Source organism: Pleurodeles waltl, chromosome 10 (genome assembly GCF_031143425.1).
Source record: "Pleurodeles waltl isolate 20211129_DDA chromosome 10, aPleWal1.hap1.20221129, whole genome shotgun sequence".
Classification (NCBI taxonomy): domain Eukaryota; kingdom Metazoa; phylum Chordata; class Amphibia; order Caudata; family Salamandridae; genus Pleurodeles; species Pleurodeles waltl.
Genome location: NC_090449.1, coordinates 5,267,831 through 5,283,212, shown reverse-complemented (window position 1 = coordinate 5,283,212; position 15,382 = coordinate 5,267,831). Strand labels below are relative to the sequence as shown.

At 58.6% G+C, this 15,382-nt stretch overlaps 1 protein-coding gene across 1 annotated transcript in view; it reads right to left on the bottom strand.

Annotated features, from left to right (window-relative positions):
* SYP (synaptophysin) overlaps positions 1 to 15,382 on the bottom strand; it is a 135,721-nt gene that overhangs the window by 101,062 nt on the left and 19,277 nt on the right. The window contains exon 2 of the mRNA XM_069209308.1: positions 8,760 to 8,825. Coding sequence (XP_069065409.1) covers positions 8,760 to 8,825 — 66 coding nt within the window. The remainder of the gene's footprint in view (positions 1 to 8,759; positions 8,826 to 15,382) is intronic.

The window sequence follows — 15,382 nt, the reverse complement described above, 5'->3', positions numbered from 1 at the left end:
ATCCTCACAGGTGAAGGCACGCTCACCCCTCCTCACACACTGACCCCTCCTCACAGGTGAAGGCACGCTCACCCCTCCTCACGCACTCTCCCATCCTCACAGGTGAAGGCACGCTCACCCCTCCTCACACATTCACCCATCGTCACAGGTGAAGGCACGCTCACCCCTCCTCACACACTCACCCATCCTCACAAGTGAAGGCCTGCACACCCCTCCTCACACACTCACCCCTCCTCACAGGTGAAGGCACGCTCACCCCTCCTCACACACTCACCCCTCCTCACAGGTGAAGGCACGCTCACCCATCCTCACACACTCACCCCTCCTCACAGGTGAAGGCACGCTCACCCATCCTTGGACACTCACCCCTCCTCACAGGTGAAGGCACGCTCACCCCTCCTCACACATTCACCCATTGTCACAGGTGATGGCATACTCATCCCTCCTCACAGGTAAAGGCACGCTCACCCATCCTCGGACACTTCACTCTCCTCACAGGTGAAGGCACGCTCACCCCTCCTCACACACTCACTCCTCCTCACAGGTGAAGGCACGCTCACCCATCCTCACACACTCACCCCTCCTCACAGGTGAAGGCACGCTCATCCCTCCTCACACACTAACCCCTCCTCACATGTGAAGGCACGCTCACCCATCCTCACACACTCACCCCTCCACACAGGTGAAGGCATGCTCACCCCTCCTCACAGATGAAGGCACACTCACCCCTCCTCACATGTGAAGGCACGCTCACCCATCCTCACAGATGAAGGCACGCACACCCCTCCTCACACACTCACCCATCCTCACAGGTGAAAGCACGCTCACCCCTCCTCACAGGTGAAGGCACGCTCACCCCTCCTCACACACTCACCCCTCCTCACAGGTAAAGGCACGCTCACCCCTCCTCACACACTCACCCCTCCTCACAGGTGAAGGCATGCTCACCCCTCCTCACAGGTGAAGGCACACACACCCCTCCTCAGACACTCACCCATCCTCACAGGTGAAGGCACGCTCACCCCTCCTCACACACTCACCCCTCCTCACAGGTGAAGGCATGCTCACCCCTCCTCACAGGTGAAGGCACACACACCCCTCCTCACACACTCACCCATCCTCACAGGTGAAGGCACGCTCACCCCTCCTCACACACTCACCCCTCCTCACAGGTGAAGGCACGCTCACCCCTCCTCACGCACTCTCCCATCCTCACAGGTGAAGGCACGCTCACCCCTCCTCACACATTCACCCATCGTCACAGGTGAAGGCACGCTCACCCCTCCTCACACACTCACCCATCCTCACAAGTGAAGACCTGCACACCCCTCCTCACACACTCACCCCTCCTCACAGGTGAAGGCACACTCACCCCTCCTCACATACTCACCCCTCCTCACAGGTGAAGGCACGCTCACCCCTCCTCACAAACTCACCCCTCCTCACAGGTAAAGGCACGCTAACCCCTCCTCACACACTCATCCATCCTCACAGGTGAAGACACGCTCACCCATCCTCACAGGTGAAGGCACGCTCACCCCTCCTCACACACTTACCCCTCCTCACAGGTGAAGGCACGCTCACCCCTCCTCACACACTCACCTCTCCTCACACACTCACCCATCCTCACAGGTGAAGGCACACTCACCCATCCTCACACACTCACCCATCCTTACAGGTGAAGGCACACTCACCCCTCCTCACACACTCGCCCATCCTCACAGGTGAAGGCACACTCACCCCTCCTAACACTCTCACCCATCCTCACAGGTGAAGGCCTGCACACCCCTCCTCACAGGTGAAGGCATGCACATCCCTCCGCACACACTCACCCATCCTCACAGGTGAAGGCACGCTCACCCCTTCCTACAGGTGAAGGGTGAATGCACGCTCACCCCTCCTCACAGGTGAAGACACGCTCACCCCTTCTCACACATGAAGGCATGCACACCCCTCCTCACTGATGAAGGCACGCACACCCTTCCTCATACATGAAGGCACGCTCACCCCTCCTCACAGGTGAAGGCACGAACACCCCTCCTCACAGGTGAAGGCACGAACACCCCTCCTCACTGATGAAGGCACGCACACCCCTCCTCACTGATGAAGGCACGCACACCCCCCCTCACAGGTGAAGGCACACACACCCCTCCTCACTGATGAAGGCACGCACACACCTCCTCACAGGTGAAGGCACGCTCACCCTTCCTCACAGGTGAAGACACGCACACCCCTCCTCACACGTGAAGGCATTGAGGAAGCCACGCACACCCCTCCTCACAGGTGAAGGCACGCTCACCCCTTCTCACAGGTGAAGGCACGCATGCCCCTCCTCACAGGTGAAGGCACGCACACCCCTCCTCACACATGAAGGCACGCTCACCCCTCCTCACAGGTGAAGGCACGAACACCCCTCCTCACAGGTGAAGGCACGAACACCCCTCCTCACTGATGAAGGCACGCACACCCCTCCTCACTGATGAAGGCACGCACACCCCCCCTCACAGGTGAAGGCACACACACCCCTCCTCACTGATGAAGGCACGCACACACCTCCTCACACCTGAAGGCACGCACACCCCTCCTCACAGGTGAAGGCACGCTCACCCCTTCTCACAGGTGAAGGCATGCACACCCCCCCTCACAGGTGAAGGCACGCACACCCCTCCTCACTGATGAAGGCACGCACACCCCTCCTCACAGGTGAAGGCATGCACACCCCTCCTCACACCTGAAGGCACGCACACCCCTTCTCACTGATGAAGGCACGCACACCCATCCTCACTGATGAAGGCACGCACACCCATCCTCACTGATGAAGGCACACACACCCCTCCTCACAGGTGAACGCACGCACACCTCTCCTCACAGGTGAAGGCATGCACACCCCTCCTCACTGATGAAGGCATGCACACGCCTCCTCGCGCATGAAGGCACGCACACCCATCCTCACTGATGATGGCACGCACACCCATCCTCACAGGTGAAGGCACGCACAACCCTCCTCACTGATGAAGGCACGTACACCCATCCTCACAGGTGAAGGCACGCTCACCCCTTCTCACAGGTGAAGGCATGCACGCCCCTTCTCACAGGTGAAGGCATGCACACCTCTTCTCACAGTTGAAGGCACGCACACCCCTTCTCACATGTGAAGGCACGCTCACCCCTTCTCACAGGTGAAGGCATGCACACCCCTTCTCACAGGTGAAGGCACGCACACCCCTCCTCACTCATGAACCCCTCCTCACTGATGAAGGCACGCGCACCCCTCCTCACTGATGAAGGCACGCACACCCCTCCTCAAACATGAAGGCACACACACCCCTCCTCACTGATGAAGGCACACATACCCCTCCTCACAGGTGAAGGCACGCACACCCCTCCTCACTGATGAAGGCATGCACACCCCTCCTCACAGGTGAAGGCACGCACACCCCTCCTCACAGGTGAAGGCACGCACACCCCTCCTCACTGATGAAGGCACGCACACGCCTCCTCACAGGTGAAGGCATGTACGCCCCTCCTCACACATGAAGGCATGCACACGCCTCCTCACAGGTGAAGGCATGCACGCCCCTCCTCACTGATGAAGGCATGCACACCCCTCCTCACACATGAAGGCATGCACACTTCTCCTCAAAGGCGACGGCATGCACGCCCCTCCTCACTGATGAAGGCATGCACGCCCCTCCTCACACATGAAGGCATGCACACCCCTCCTCACAGGTGAAGGCATACACACCCCTCCTCACAGGTGAAGGCATGTACACCCCTTCTCACTGATGAAGGCACGCACACCCCTCCTCACACATGAAGGCGCGCTTACCCCTTCTCACTGATGAAGGCATGCACACCCCTCCTCACACATGAAGGCACGCACACCCCTCCTCACTGATGAAGGCGTGCACACCCCTCCTCACACCTGAAGGCATGCACACCCCTCCTCACAGGTGAAGGCACGCACACCCCTCCTCACTCATGAACCCCTCCTCACTGATGAAGGCACACGCACCCCTCCTCACTGATGAAGGCACGAACACCCCTCCTCAAACATGAAGGCACACACACCCCTCCTCACTGATGAAGGTACACACACCCCTCCTCACTGATGAAGGCATGCACACCCCTCCTCACACATGAAGGCACGCACACCCCTCCTCACAGGTGAAGGCACGCACACCCCTCCTCACTGATGAAGGCACGCACACGCCTCCTCACAGGTGAAGGCATGTACGCCCCTCCTCACACATGAAGGCATGCACACGCCTCCTCACAGGTGAAGGCATGCACGCCCCTCCTCACTGATGAAGGCATGCACACCCCTCCTCACACATGAAGGCATGCACACCCCTCCTCAAAGGCGAAGGCATGCACGCCCCTCCTCACTGATGAAGGCACGCACACGCCTCCTCACAGGTGAAGGCATGCACGCCCCTCCTCACACATGAAGGCATGCACACCCCTCCTCACAGGTGAAGGCATGCACACCCCTCCTCACAGGCGAAGGCATGTACACCCCTTCTCACTGATGAAGGCACGCACACCCCTTCTCACTGATGAAGGTATGCACACCCCTCCTCACACATGAAGGCACGCACACCCCTCCTCACTGATGAAGGCATGCACACCCCTCCTCACACCTGAAGGCATGCACACCCCTCCTCACTGATGAAGGCACGCACACCCTTCCTCACACATGAAGGCACGCTCACCCCTCCTCACAGGTGAAGGCATGCACACCCATCCTCACTGATGAAGGCACGCACACCCATCCTCACAGGTGAAGGCACGCACACCCCTCCTCACACATGAAGGCACGCACACCCCTCCTCACTGATGAAATCACGCACACCCCTCCTCACGGATGAAGGCATGCACGCCCCTCCTCACACATGAAGGCATGCACACCTCTCCTCACAGGTGAAGGCACGCCCCGCCTCACTGATGAAGGCATGCACGCCCTGCCTCACACATGAAGGCACGCACACCCCTCCTCACAGGTGAAGGCATGCACACCCCTTCTCACAGGTGAAGGCTCGCACACCCCTCCTCACAGGTGAAGGCATGCACGCGCCTCCTCACAGGTGAAGGAATGCACGCCCCTCCTCACACGTGAAGGCACGCACACCCCTCCTCACAGGTGAAGGCATGCACACCCCTCCTCACTGATGAAGGCACGCACACACCTCCTCACGCATGAAGGCACGCACACCCCTCCTCACATGTGAAGGCATGCACGCCCCTCCTCACTGATGAAGGCACGCACACCCCTCCTCACAGGTGAAGGCATGCTGATGTGCTGCAATCAGCGCCCCTCCCCCGAATCCTGCATGTGTTCAGACTCATTCCACAATCAGTGGGGGCTGGACACACATTTGAGGAATGCCACAGGACTGTATAAACAGAAGCACAGAGAGGATGAAGTGCCCAGATTTGCCATGGTATCGGTATCATACTCAATGCCAGGGCCTTGACTCACAGGATTTTAGGTCACGGGCACAGACTGGAAATAAGACGCGCAAGCCTTGCTGCGTATTATGTATATCATTTCAGCCATCACCATGGAAACAGGAGAGGGATCCAGAATCAATACCGGAGATGAGATGTAGAGAGAAGGACATGAAAACACAAGCTGTGCAGCGACTCGCAATCTAGGGCAGAGACTAATGACGTCATACAACATCTTGGAATAGACGCTGCTCCATCCTGCAGAGCACGTGCACAGTCAGAGCTGGTGAAAAAGCAGGTCCTTAGCAGCGCCAACCACCTGGTAGGGGGAATTCTTTCATGGCAACATTTACGTCCGTGATGACATCAACTATTTATCTGAAGTAAAGAAAAATGTGATGGCTGGAATGTTTGAATTTATCTCAGCCACCTCAGTTTAGACCCAGCCATATGCAGGTCAGTCCTGACCCTGCTCCCCAAGGGAACAGTCCAGCCCGAACTGCCACGCCAGGTCCTCCCTGGACCGGAAACAAGCATCCTGGGACCGGTTTCGGGGAATCACCCTTCATCAGCCAGACTAGCTTGAATCCAGTGGCACAGTGAGCAAGGAACCCACGTCTGGGCATAGTCTTCCCACTTAGGGCAACTTTAACACCACAAAAGGATGATGGATGGAGTGTTGAAACCCTCAGTCACAGATCTGGGTTTAATCCATCGTTCTTTTGCTCACCACGCCACCCCAGTTTGAACCCAGCCATATACAGATCAGTCTTCCCCATGGGAACAATCAAGCCCGAACTGCCAGACCAGGTCCTTCCTGAATCGGAAGACAAACAACCCACAGCAGTTCTTACACTGATTAGGGCTCAACAGCTGGGTCCAGCTTCGTTCCTGTGACACAGTGTGCACGGGACCCACGCCTGGGCATACTCGTCCCACACAGGATGTAGCACTGAAGTATAAAAACAGGTGATGGGTGGAATGCTTGAATTAATCTCAGCCATGTAATTAGTCAGTTCCGCATACTAGTCCGCTGTTACAATTGGACCCAAGCGATATGTTCACAGGGTCAAGACTGATTTGCACATGGCTGGTTCCAAGCTGAGGTGTTATGGTATGCAAAATAACGATGGACTGGGGTGCAGTGGTCAGAATGATTCAAGCATTCCACCCATCATTCCTTTTTGTATACATTAACATGTTTCAGTCAAATATTTAATTTCTGTAAGACTGCATCAGGGAGAGGCAAAAATATAGACTATCAATATAGTTTATACTCTCAAAGGCATTTTTCTAAAATTCCTCCTACAGGTGATATTTTTATGTGGGTGCTCACTGACATCACTGAAAAGGGATCACAACTCTAAAATGTGTTTCTGTTCTTCTCCATGCTTGGTGATATTACTTTGATCTGATGGGTGAACTGGCAAGCATGCCATGATAGGAGACGCCCTTGCTGGGCACACACTCTAAGAGACATAATAGCCTGGGGAAGCCAGTCGGATGAAAAGTACTGCTAGAGATGGCATGAATTATAACCGACCCCTAAGCAGCTTTCAGATACCTCAGCCACTGAGATTCCTTCTCTACTGCCCGGTTTGCCAGTCCTCCGGGTACATCAGGGTGGAATTGCAGCAGTCTGGGCATGCACTGCTCTCGGTACCACGCAGACCTCACAGTACATCAGGTGTGACAGACCTCATAGTACAGCAGGGTGACAGGTCTCACAGTACCTCAGGGTGGCAGACCTCACATTACCTCAGGGTGGCAGACCTTACAGTACCTCAGGGTGGCAGACCTCACTGGGTGGCAGACAGTCCTCACAGTTCAGAAGGGTGACAGACCTCACAGTACCTCAGGGTGACAGACCTCACAGTACATCAGGGTGGCAGACCTCACAGTACCACAGGGTGGCAGACAGACCTTACAGTACCTCAGGGTGACAGACCTCACAGTACATCAGGGTGGCAGACCTCACAGTACCTCAGGGTGGCAGACAGACCTTACAGTACCTCAGGGTGGCAGACCTCACTGGGTGACGGACAGGTCTCACAGTACCTCAGGGTGGCAGACCTCACAGTACATCAGGGTGGCAGACCTCACAGTACGTCAGGATGGCAGACCTTACAGTACATCAGGGTGGCAGACCTTACAGTACCTCAGGGTGGCAGACCTCATAGTACATCAGGGTGGCAGACCTTACAGTACCTCAGGGTGGCAGACCTCACTGGGTGACAGACAGACCTCACAGTACATCAGGGGTGACAGACCTCATAGTACAGCAGGGGGACAGGTCTCACAGTACCCCAGGGTGGCAGACCTCACAGTACCTCAGGGTGGCAGACAGTCCTCACATTACATCAGGGTGGCAGACCTCACAGTACATCATGGTGGCAGACCTCACAGTACCTCAGGGTGGCAGACAGTTCTCACAGTACATCAGGGGTGACAGACCTCATAGTACAGCAGGGTGACAGGTCTCACAGTACCCCAGGGTGCCAGACAGTCCTCACAGTACATCAGGGGGGCAGACATTACAGTACATCAGGGTGGCAGACCTCACAGTACATCAGGGTGGCAGACAGGTCTCACAGTACATCAGGGTGGCAGACCTTACAGTACATCAAGGGGGCAGACACACCTCACAGTACCTCAGGGTGGCAGACCTCACAGTACCTCAGGGTGGCAGACAGTCCTCACATTACATCAGGGTGGCAGACCTCACAGTACATCATGGTGGCAGACCTCACAGTACCTCAGGGTGGCAGACAGTCCTCACAGTACCTCAGGGTGGCAGACCTCACAGTACATCAGTGGGGCAGACTGACCTCACAGTACATCAGGGTGGCAGACCTCACAGTACCTCAGGGGGGCAGATCTCACAGTACCTCAGGGTGGCAGACAGACCTCACTGTACATCGGGTGCCAGATCTCACAGTACCTCAGGGTGGCAGACAGTCCTCACAGTACCTCAGGGTGGCAGGCCTCACAGTACCTCAGGGTGGCAGACAGACCTCACAGTACCTCAGGGTGGCAGACCTCCCAGAACATCATGGTGGCAGACCTCACAGTACCTCAGGGTGGCAGACAGTCCTCACAGTACCTCAGGGTGGCAGACCTCACAGTACATCAGTGGGGCAGACAGACCTCACAGTACCTCAGGGTGGCAGACCTCACAGTACATCAGGGTGGCAGACCTTACAGTACATCAAGGGGGCAGACAGACCTCACAGTACATCGGGGGGCAGTGCAGCAGTTTGGGCAGACCCCCTCTGTCCTGGTACCACAAATGTGCGACGTTCACTCACCCACTGCAGCAGCTTAATGAATCCCCTGGGCTCCTTCACCACCCGGAACTGGCCGACGGCCACAAGCTGTGGAGAGAGAGAGAGAGTCAGATAGAAGGAACCAGGGGCATCGGCTCCCGAGACAGCAGGGAGGGTGAAGGTGCCTGCTGCACAGATCTATGTCCACCCAGCTCATCACAGGCCCACGCTCCCTCCTCATTGTCGCTCCTCAAGTCTCCTTGGTTCAGTGTCCCTCAAGCCTTTCCCCTCAGTCCCCTCCCCTGAGCCCTCCGCGCCTGCTTTCCTTTTCAGCCCTCTCTCTCCCCAGCCATGCTCCCCCACCCCCAGCATGGAGAGAGGGAGAGGAGAAGGGATACAAGGAGATGAGAGACACTGGTTAAAAGGAGGAGGGAGCAGGTTTCTTCACTAACTCTCCTTCCTGGTCCATGGACTCCGGGCCCCTGGTCCTGCCGTGGCCCTCTCTCTCATCCAGGGCCACTGGGGCTCCACCGCTCTGCAGATCCAGCTTCTCCCCTCACCTCCCTCCACTACACCTCTCCACCCATGGCCCCTCTACACTTCTTCTCTCACCTCCCTCCACTCCTCCTATCCACCCATGGCCCCTCTACACTTCTCCTCACACCTCCCTCCACTCCTCCTACCCACCCATGGCCCCTCTACACTTCCCTCCACACCTCCCACCACTCCTCCGCTCCACCCATGGCCCCTCTGCACTTCTCCTCACACCTCCCTCCACTCCTCCTACCCACCCATGGCCCCTCTACACTTCTCCTCACACCTCCCTCCACTCCTCCTACCCACCCATGGCCCCTCTACACTTCCCTCCACACCTCCCACCACTCCTCCGCTCCACCCATGGCCCCTCTGCACTTCTCCTCACACCTCCCTTCACTCCTCCGCTCCACCCATGGCCCCTCTACACTTCTCCTCACACCTCCCTCCACTCCTCCACTCCACCCATGTCCCTCTACACTTCTCCTCACACCCCCTCCCTCCACTCCTCCGCTCCACCCATGGCCCCTCTACACTGCTCCTCACACCTCCCTCTCCACCCATGGCCCCTCTACACTTCTCCTCACACCTCCCTCCACTCCTCCACTCCACCCATGTACCTCTACACTTCTCCTCACACCTCCCTCCACTCCTCCGCTCCACCCATGGCCCCTCTACACTTCTCCTCACACCTCCCTCCACTCCTCCGCTCCACCCATGGCCCCTCTACACTTCTCCTCACACCCCCTCCCTCCACTCCTCCGCTCCACCCATGGCCCCTCTACACTGCTCCTCACACCTCCCTCTCCACCCATGGCCCCTCTACACTTCTCCTCACACCTCCCTCCACTCCTCCTACCCACCCATGGCCCCTCTACACTTCTCCTTACAGCTCCCTCTCCACCCATGGCCCCTGTACACTTCTCCTCACAGCTCCCTCCCTCTCCTCCTCCTCTTCACCCATGGCCCCTCTACACTTCTCCTCACACCTCCCTCCACTCCTCCGCTCCACCCATGGCCTCTCTGCACTCCTCCTCACACCTCCCTCCACTCCTCCGCTCCACCCATGGCCCCTCTACACTTCTTCTCACACCTCCCTCCACCCCTCCTCTCCACCCATGGCCCCTCTACACTTCTCACACCTCCCTCCACCCCTCCTCGCCACCCATGGCCCCTCTACACTTCTCCTCACACCTCCCTCCACCCCTCCTCTCCACCCATGGCCCCTCTACACTGCTCCTCACAGCTCCCTCCACTCCTCCTATCCACCCATGGCCCCTCTACACTTCTCCTCTCACCTCCCTCCACTCCTCCTATCCACCCATGGCCCCTCTACACTTCTCCTCTCACCTCCCTCCACTCCTCCTATCCACCCATGGTCCCTCTACACTTCTCCTCACAGCTCCCTCCACCCCTCCTCTCCACCCATGGCCCCTCTACACTGCTCCTCACAGCTCCCTCCACTCCTCCTATCCACCCATGGCCCCTCTACACTTCTCCTCTCACCTCCCTCCACTCCTCCTATCCACCCATGGGCCCTCTACACTTCTTCTCACACCTCCCTCCACCCTCCTCTCCACCCATGGCCCCTCTACACTTCTCCTCTCTCCTCCCTCCACTCCTCCTCTCCACCCATGGCCCCTCTACACTTCTCCCCACACCCCCTCCCTCCACTCCTCCGCTCCACCCATGGCCCCTCTACACTTCTCCTCACACCTCCGTCCACTCCTCCTACCCACCCATGGCCCCTCTACACTTCTCCTCTCACCCCCTCCCTCCACTCCTCCTCTCCACCCATGGCCCCCCTACACTTCTCCTCTCACACCTCCCTCCCTCCACTCCTCCTCCTCTCCACCCATGGCCCCTCTACACTTCTCCTCACACCTCCCTCCACCCCTCCTCTCCACCCATGGCCCCTCTACACTTCTCCTCACACCTCCCTCCACTCCTCCTCTCCACCCATGGCCCCTCTACACTTCTCCTCTCACCTCCCTCCACCCCTCCTCTCCACCCATGGCCCCTCTACACTTCTCCTCTCACCTCCCTCCACTCCTCCTCTCCACCCATGGCCCCTCTACACTTCTCCTCTCACCTCCCTCCACTCCTCCTCTCCACCCATGGCCCCTCTACACTTCTCCTCAATTTTCACACCTGCCCCACGTACACACCTTCCTAAGCGGCTCCTGCCTCACTCCCTCCCCCGAGGTGGGGAGGGGGAGTGGAGGGGCAGGTTTACTCTCCCTCTACTCAGCCCAGCATGGTCTGTGATGGGGTGGTCTGGGCAAGGGGTGAGGGGGGCAGGGACTGAAAGGGGGGCAGGGATTTAGAGAGAGAGAGGGCAGGGAGGGAAGGGAGTCAGGGAGTGAGAGCGAGGGAGTGAGCGAGGTGGGTGACAGGGAGTGAGGGGCAGGGAGTGAGAGAGAGGGAGTGAGCGAGGGGGTGGCAGGGAGTGAGGGGCAGGGAGTGAGACAGAGGGAGGGCAGGGAGTGAGAGAGAGGGAGGGCAGGGAGTGAGCGAGGGGGTGGCAGGGAGTGAGGGGGCAGGGAGTGAGAGAGATGGAGGGCAGGGAGGGAGAGAGGGGGAGGGCAGGGAGTGAGGGGGCAGGTAGCGGGAGTGAGAGGGGGTGGCAGGGACTGAGAGGGTCGAGGGGCAGGGAGTGAGTGAGAGTGAGGGAGCGAGGGCAGGCAGTGAGAGAGAGAGAGAGAGAGAGAGAGAGAGAGAGGGCTGGGAGTGAGTGAGAGAGAGGGAGGGCAGGGTGTGAGAGGGAGGGTGAGTGAGTGAGAGATAGGGAGGGCTGGGAGTGAGTGAGGGAGGGCAGGGAGTGAGAGGGTGAGGGAGAGGGAGGGCAGGGAATGAAAGGGGGTAGGGAGTGAGAGGGAGGGTGAGTGAGTGAGAAATAGGGAGGGCTGGGAGTGAGTGAGAGTGAGGGAGGGCAGGGAGTGAGAGGGTGAGGGAGAGGGAGGGCAGGGAATGAAAGGGGGTAGGGAGTGAGAGGGAGGGTGAGTGAGTGAGAGAGAAGGAGGCCTGGGAGTGAGTGGGAGGGAGGGAGGGCGCTTCAAGGAGAAAGGAAGGGCAGGTATTCCTGGCTCTGAAGCCGCATCGTTTACAGTAAATGGAGGATCCTGTGCGCTCCCCCCACCCCCAGCCCCCCAGGGACACTGCAACCCCCCACTCCCCGCGCAATACTGTGAGGCTCCCTGAGTGTAGTTTCTTACTCCTCCCACGTACGTCCCCAGGGCAGGATGAGGTCAAAACCACCCAAAGCCTGCAGAATCCAAAGCCCCGCTAGGCCCCAGCCCAAGGTCATCGTGAAGAATAATGAATTAATGAATGAAGGATTGATTTCTGCCCCTTGATCTCCCCCCCGCACCTTGAGGCTCCCGCCTGCTCTCCAATGATGCTCTCTGTCCAGATGTGGGGCCTTGTGCCTACCAGGGAAGGACCACACGCCCAGGATCACACCTCCTAGCCACCATCTACAGCACTTGGGGTCACTTCAGGCCCCAACCCCTGACGCAGGCCAGATCCCCGCTGGATCTGTGCAGTGTGTTACAGTCTAGTAATCACTGCAACGCCTGCCTGTGCCGTGTCTACTGATCACTGCAACGCCTGCCTGTGCCGTGTGTCCCCTCATCACTGCAACGCCTGCCTGTGCCGTGTCTACTGATCACTGCAACGCCTGCCTGTGCCGTGTGTCCCCTCATCACTGCAACGCCTGCCTGTGCCGTGTGTCCACTGATCACTGCAACGCCTGCCTGTGCCGTGTGTCCGGTGATCACTGCAACGCCTGCCTGTGCCGTGTCTACTGATCACTGCAACGCCTGCCTGTGTCCGCTCATCACTGCAACGCCTGCCTGTGCCGTGTGTCCGCTGATCACTGCAACGCCTGCCTGTGCCTTGTGTCCACTGATCACTGCAACGCCTGCCTGTGCCGTGTGTCCGCTGATCACTGCAACGCCTGCCTGTGCCTTGTGTCCACTGATCTCTGCAACGCCTGCCTGTGCCGTGTGTCCCCTCATCACTGCAACGCCTGCCTGTGCCTTTTGTCTGCTCATCGCTGTAACGCCTGCCTGTGCCGTATGTCCGCTTATCACTGCAACGACTGCCTGTGCCTTGTGTCTACTGATCACTGCAACGCCTGCCTGTGCCGTGTGTCCCCTCATCACTGCAACGCCTGCCTGTGCCGTGTGTCCGCTGATCACTGCAACGCCTGCCTGTGCCGTGTGTCCACTGATCACTGCAACGCCTGCCTGTGCCGTGTCTACTGATCACTGCAACGCCTGCCTGTGTCCCCTCATCACTGCAACGCCTGCCTGTGCCTTGTGTCTACTGATCACTGCAACGCCTGCCTGTGCCTTGTGTCCACTGATCACTGCAACGCCTGCCTGTGCCGTGTCTACTGATCACTGCAACGCCTGCCTGTGTCCGCTCATCACTGCAACGCCTGCCTGTGCCATGTGTCCGCTGATCACTGCAACAACTGCCTGTGCCGTGTGTCCGCTGATCACTGCAACGCCTGCCTGTGCTGTGTGTCCGCTGATCACTGCAACGCCTGCCTGTGCCTTGTGTCCACTGATCACTGCAACGCCTGCCTGTGCCGTGTGTCCCCTCATCATTGCAACGCCTGCCTGTGCCTTTTGTCTGCTCATCGCTGTAACGCCTGCCTGTGCCGTATGTCCGCTCATCACTGCAACGACTGCCTGTGCCTTGTGTCTACTGATCACTGCAACGCCTGCCTGTGCCGTGTGTCCCCTCATCACTGCAACGACTGCCTGTGCCTTGTGTCTACTGATCACTGCAACGCCTGCCTGTGCCTTGTGTCCACTGATCACTGCAACGCCTGCCTGTGCCTTGTATCTACTGATCACTGCAACGCCTGCCTGTGCCGTGTGTCCGGTGATCACTGCAACGCCTGCCTGTGCCGTGTGTCCCCTCATCACTGCAACGCCTGCCTGTGCCTTGTGTCTACTGATCACTGCAACGCCTGCCTGTGCCTTGTGTCCACTGATCACTGCAACGCCTGCCTGTGCCGTGTCTACTGATCACTGCAACGCCTGCCTGTGTCCGCTCATCACTGCAACGCCTGCCTGTGCCATGTGTCCGCTGATCACTGCAACGCCTGCCTGTGCCTTGTGTCCACTGATCACTGCAACGCCTGCCTGTGCCGTGTCTACTGATCACTGCAACGCCTGCCTGTGTCCGCTCATCACTGCAACGCCTGCCTGTGCCATGTGTCCGCTGATCACTGCAACGCCTGCCTGTGCCGTGTCTACTGATCACTGCCACGCCTGCCTGTGCCGTGTGTCCCCTCATCACTGCAACGCCTGCCTGTGCCTTTTGTCTGCTCATCGTTGTAACGCCTGCCTGTGCCGCGTGTCCGCTTATCACTGCAACAACTGCCTGTGCCTTGTGTCTACTGATCACTGCAACGCCTGCCTGTGCCATGTGTCCGCTCATCACTGCAACGCCTGCCTGTGCCGTGTGTCCGCTGATCACTGCAACAACTGCCTGTGCCTTGTGTCTACTGATCACTGCAACGCCTGCCTGTGCCATGTGTCCGCTCATCACTGCAACGCCTGCCTGTGCCGTGCGTCCGCTCATCACTGCAACGCCTGCCTGTGCCGTGTGTCCGCTGATCACTGCAACGCCTGCCTGTGCTGTGTGTCTGCTCATCACTGCAACGCCTGCCTGTGCCTTGTATCTACTGATCACTGCAACGCCTGCCTGTGCCATGTGTCCGCTGATCACTGCAACGCCTGCCTGTGCCATGTGTCCGGTGATCACTGCAACGCCTGCCTGTGCCGTGTCTGCTGATCACTGCAACGCCTGCCTGTGCCGTGTCTACTGATCACTGCAACGCCTGCCTGTGCCGTGTGTCCCCTCATCACTGCAACGCCTGCCTGTGTCTTTTGTCTGCTCATCGCTGTAACGCCTGCCTGTGCCGTATGTCCGCTTATCACTGCAACAACTGCCTGTGCCTTGTGTCTACTGATCACTGCAACGCCTGCCTGTGCCGTGTGACCCCTCATCACTGCAACGCCTGCCTGTGCCGTGTGTCCGCTGATCACTGCAACGCCTGCCTGTGCCGTGTGTCCACTGATCACTGCAACGCCTGCCTGTGCCGTGTCTAC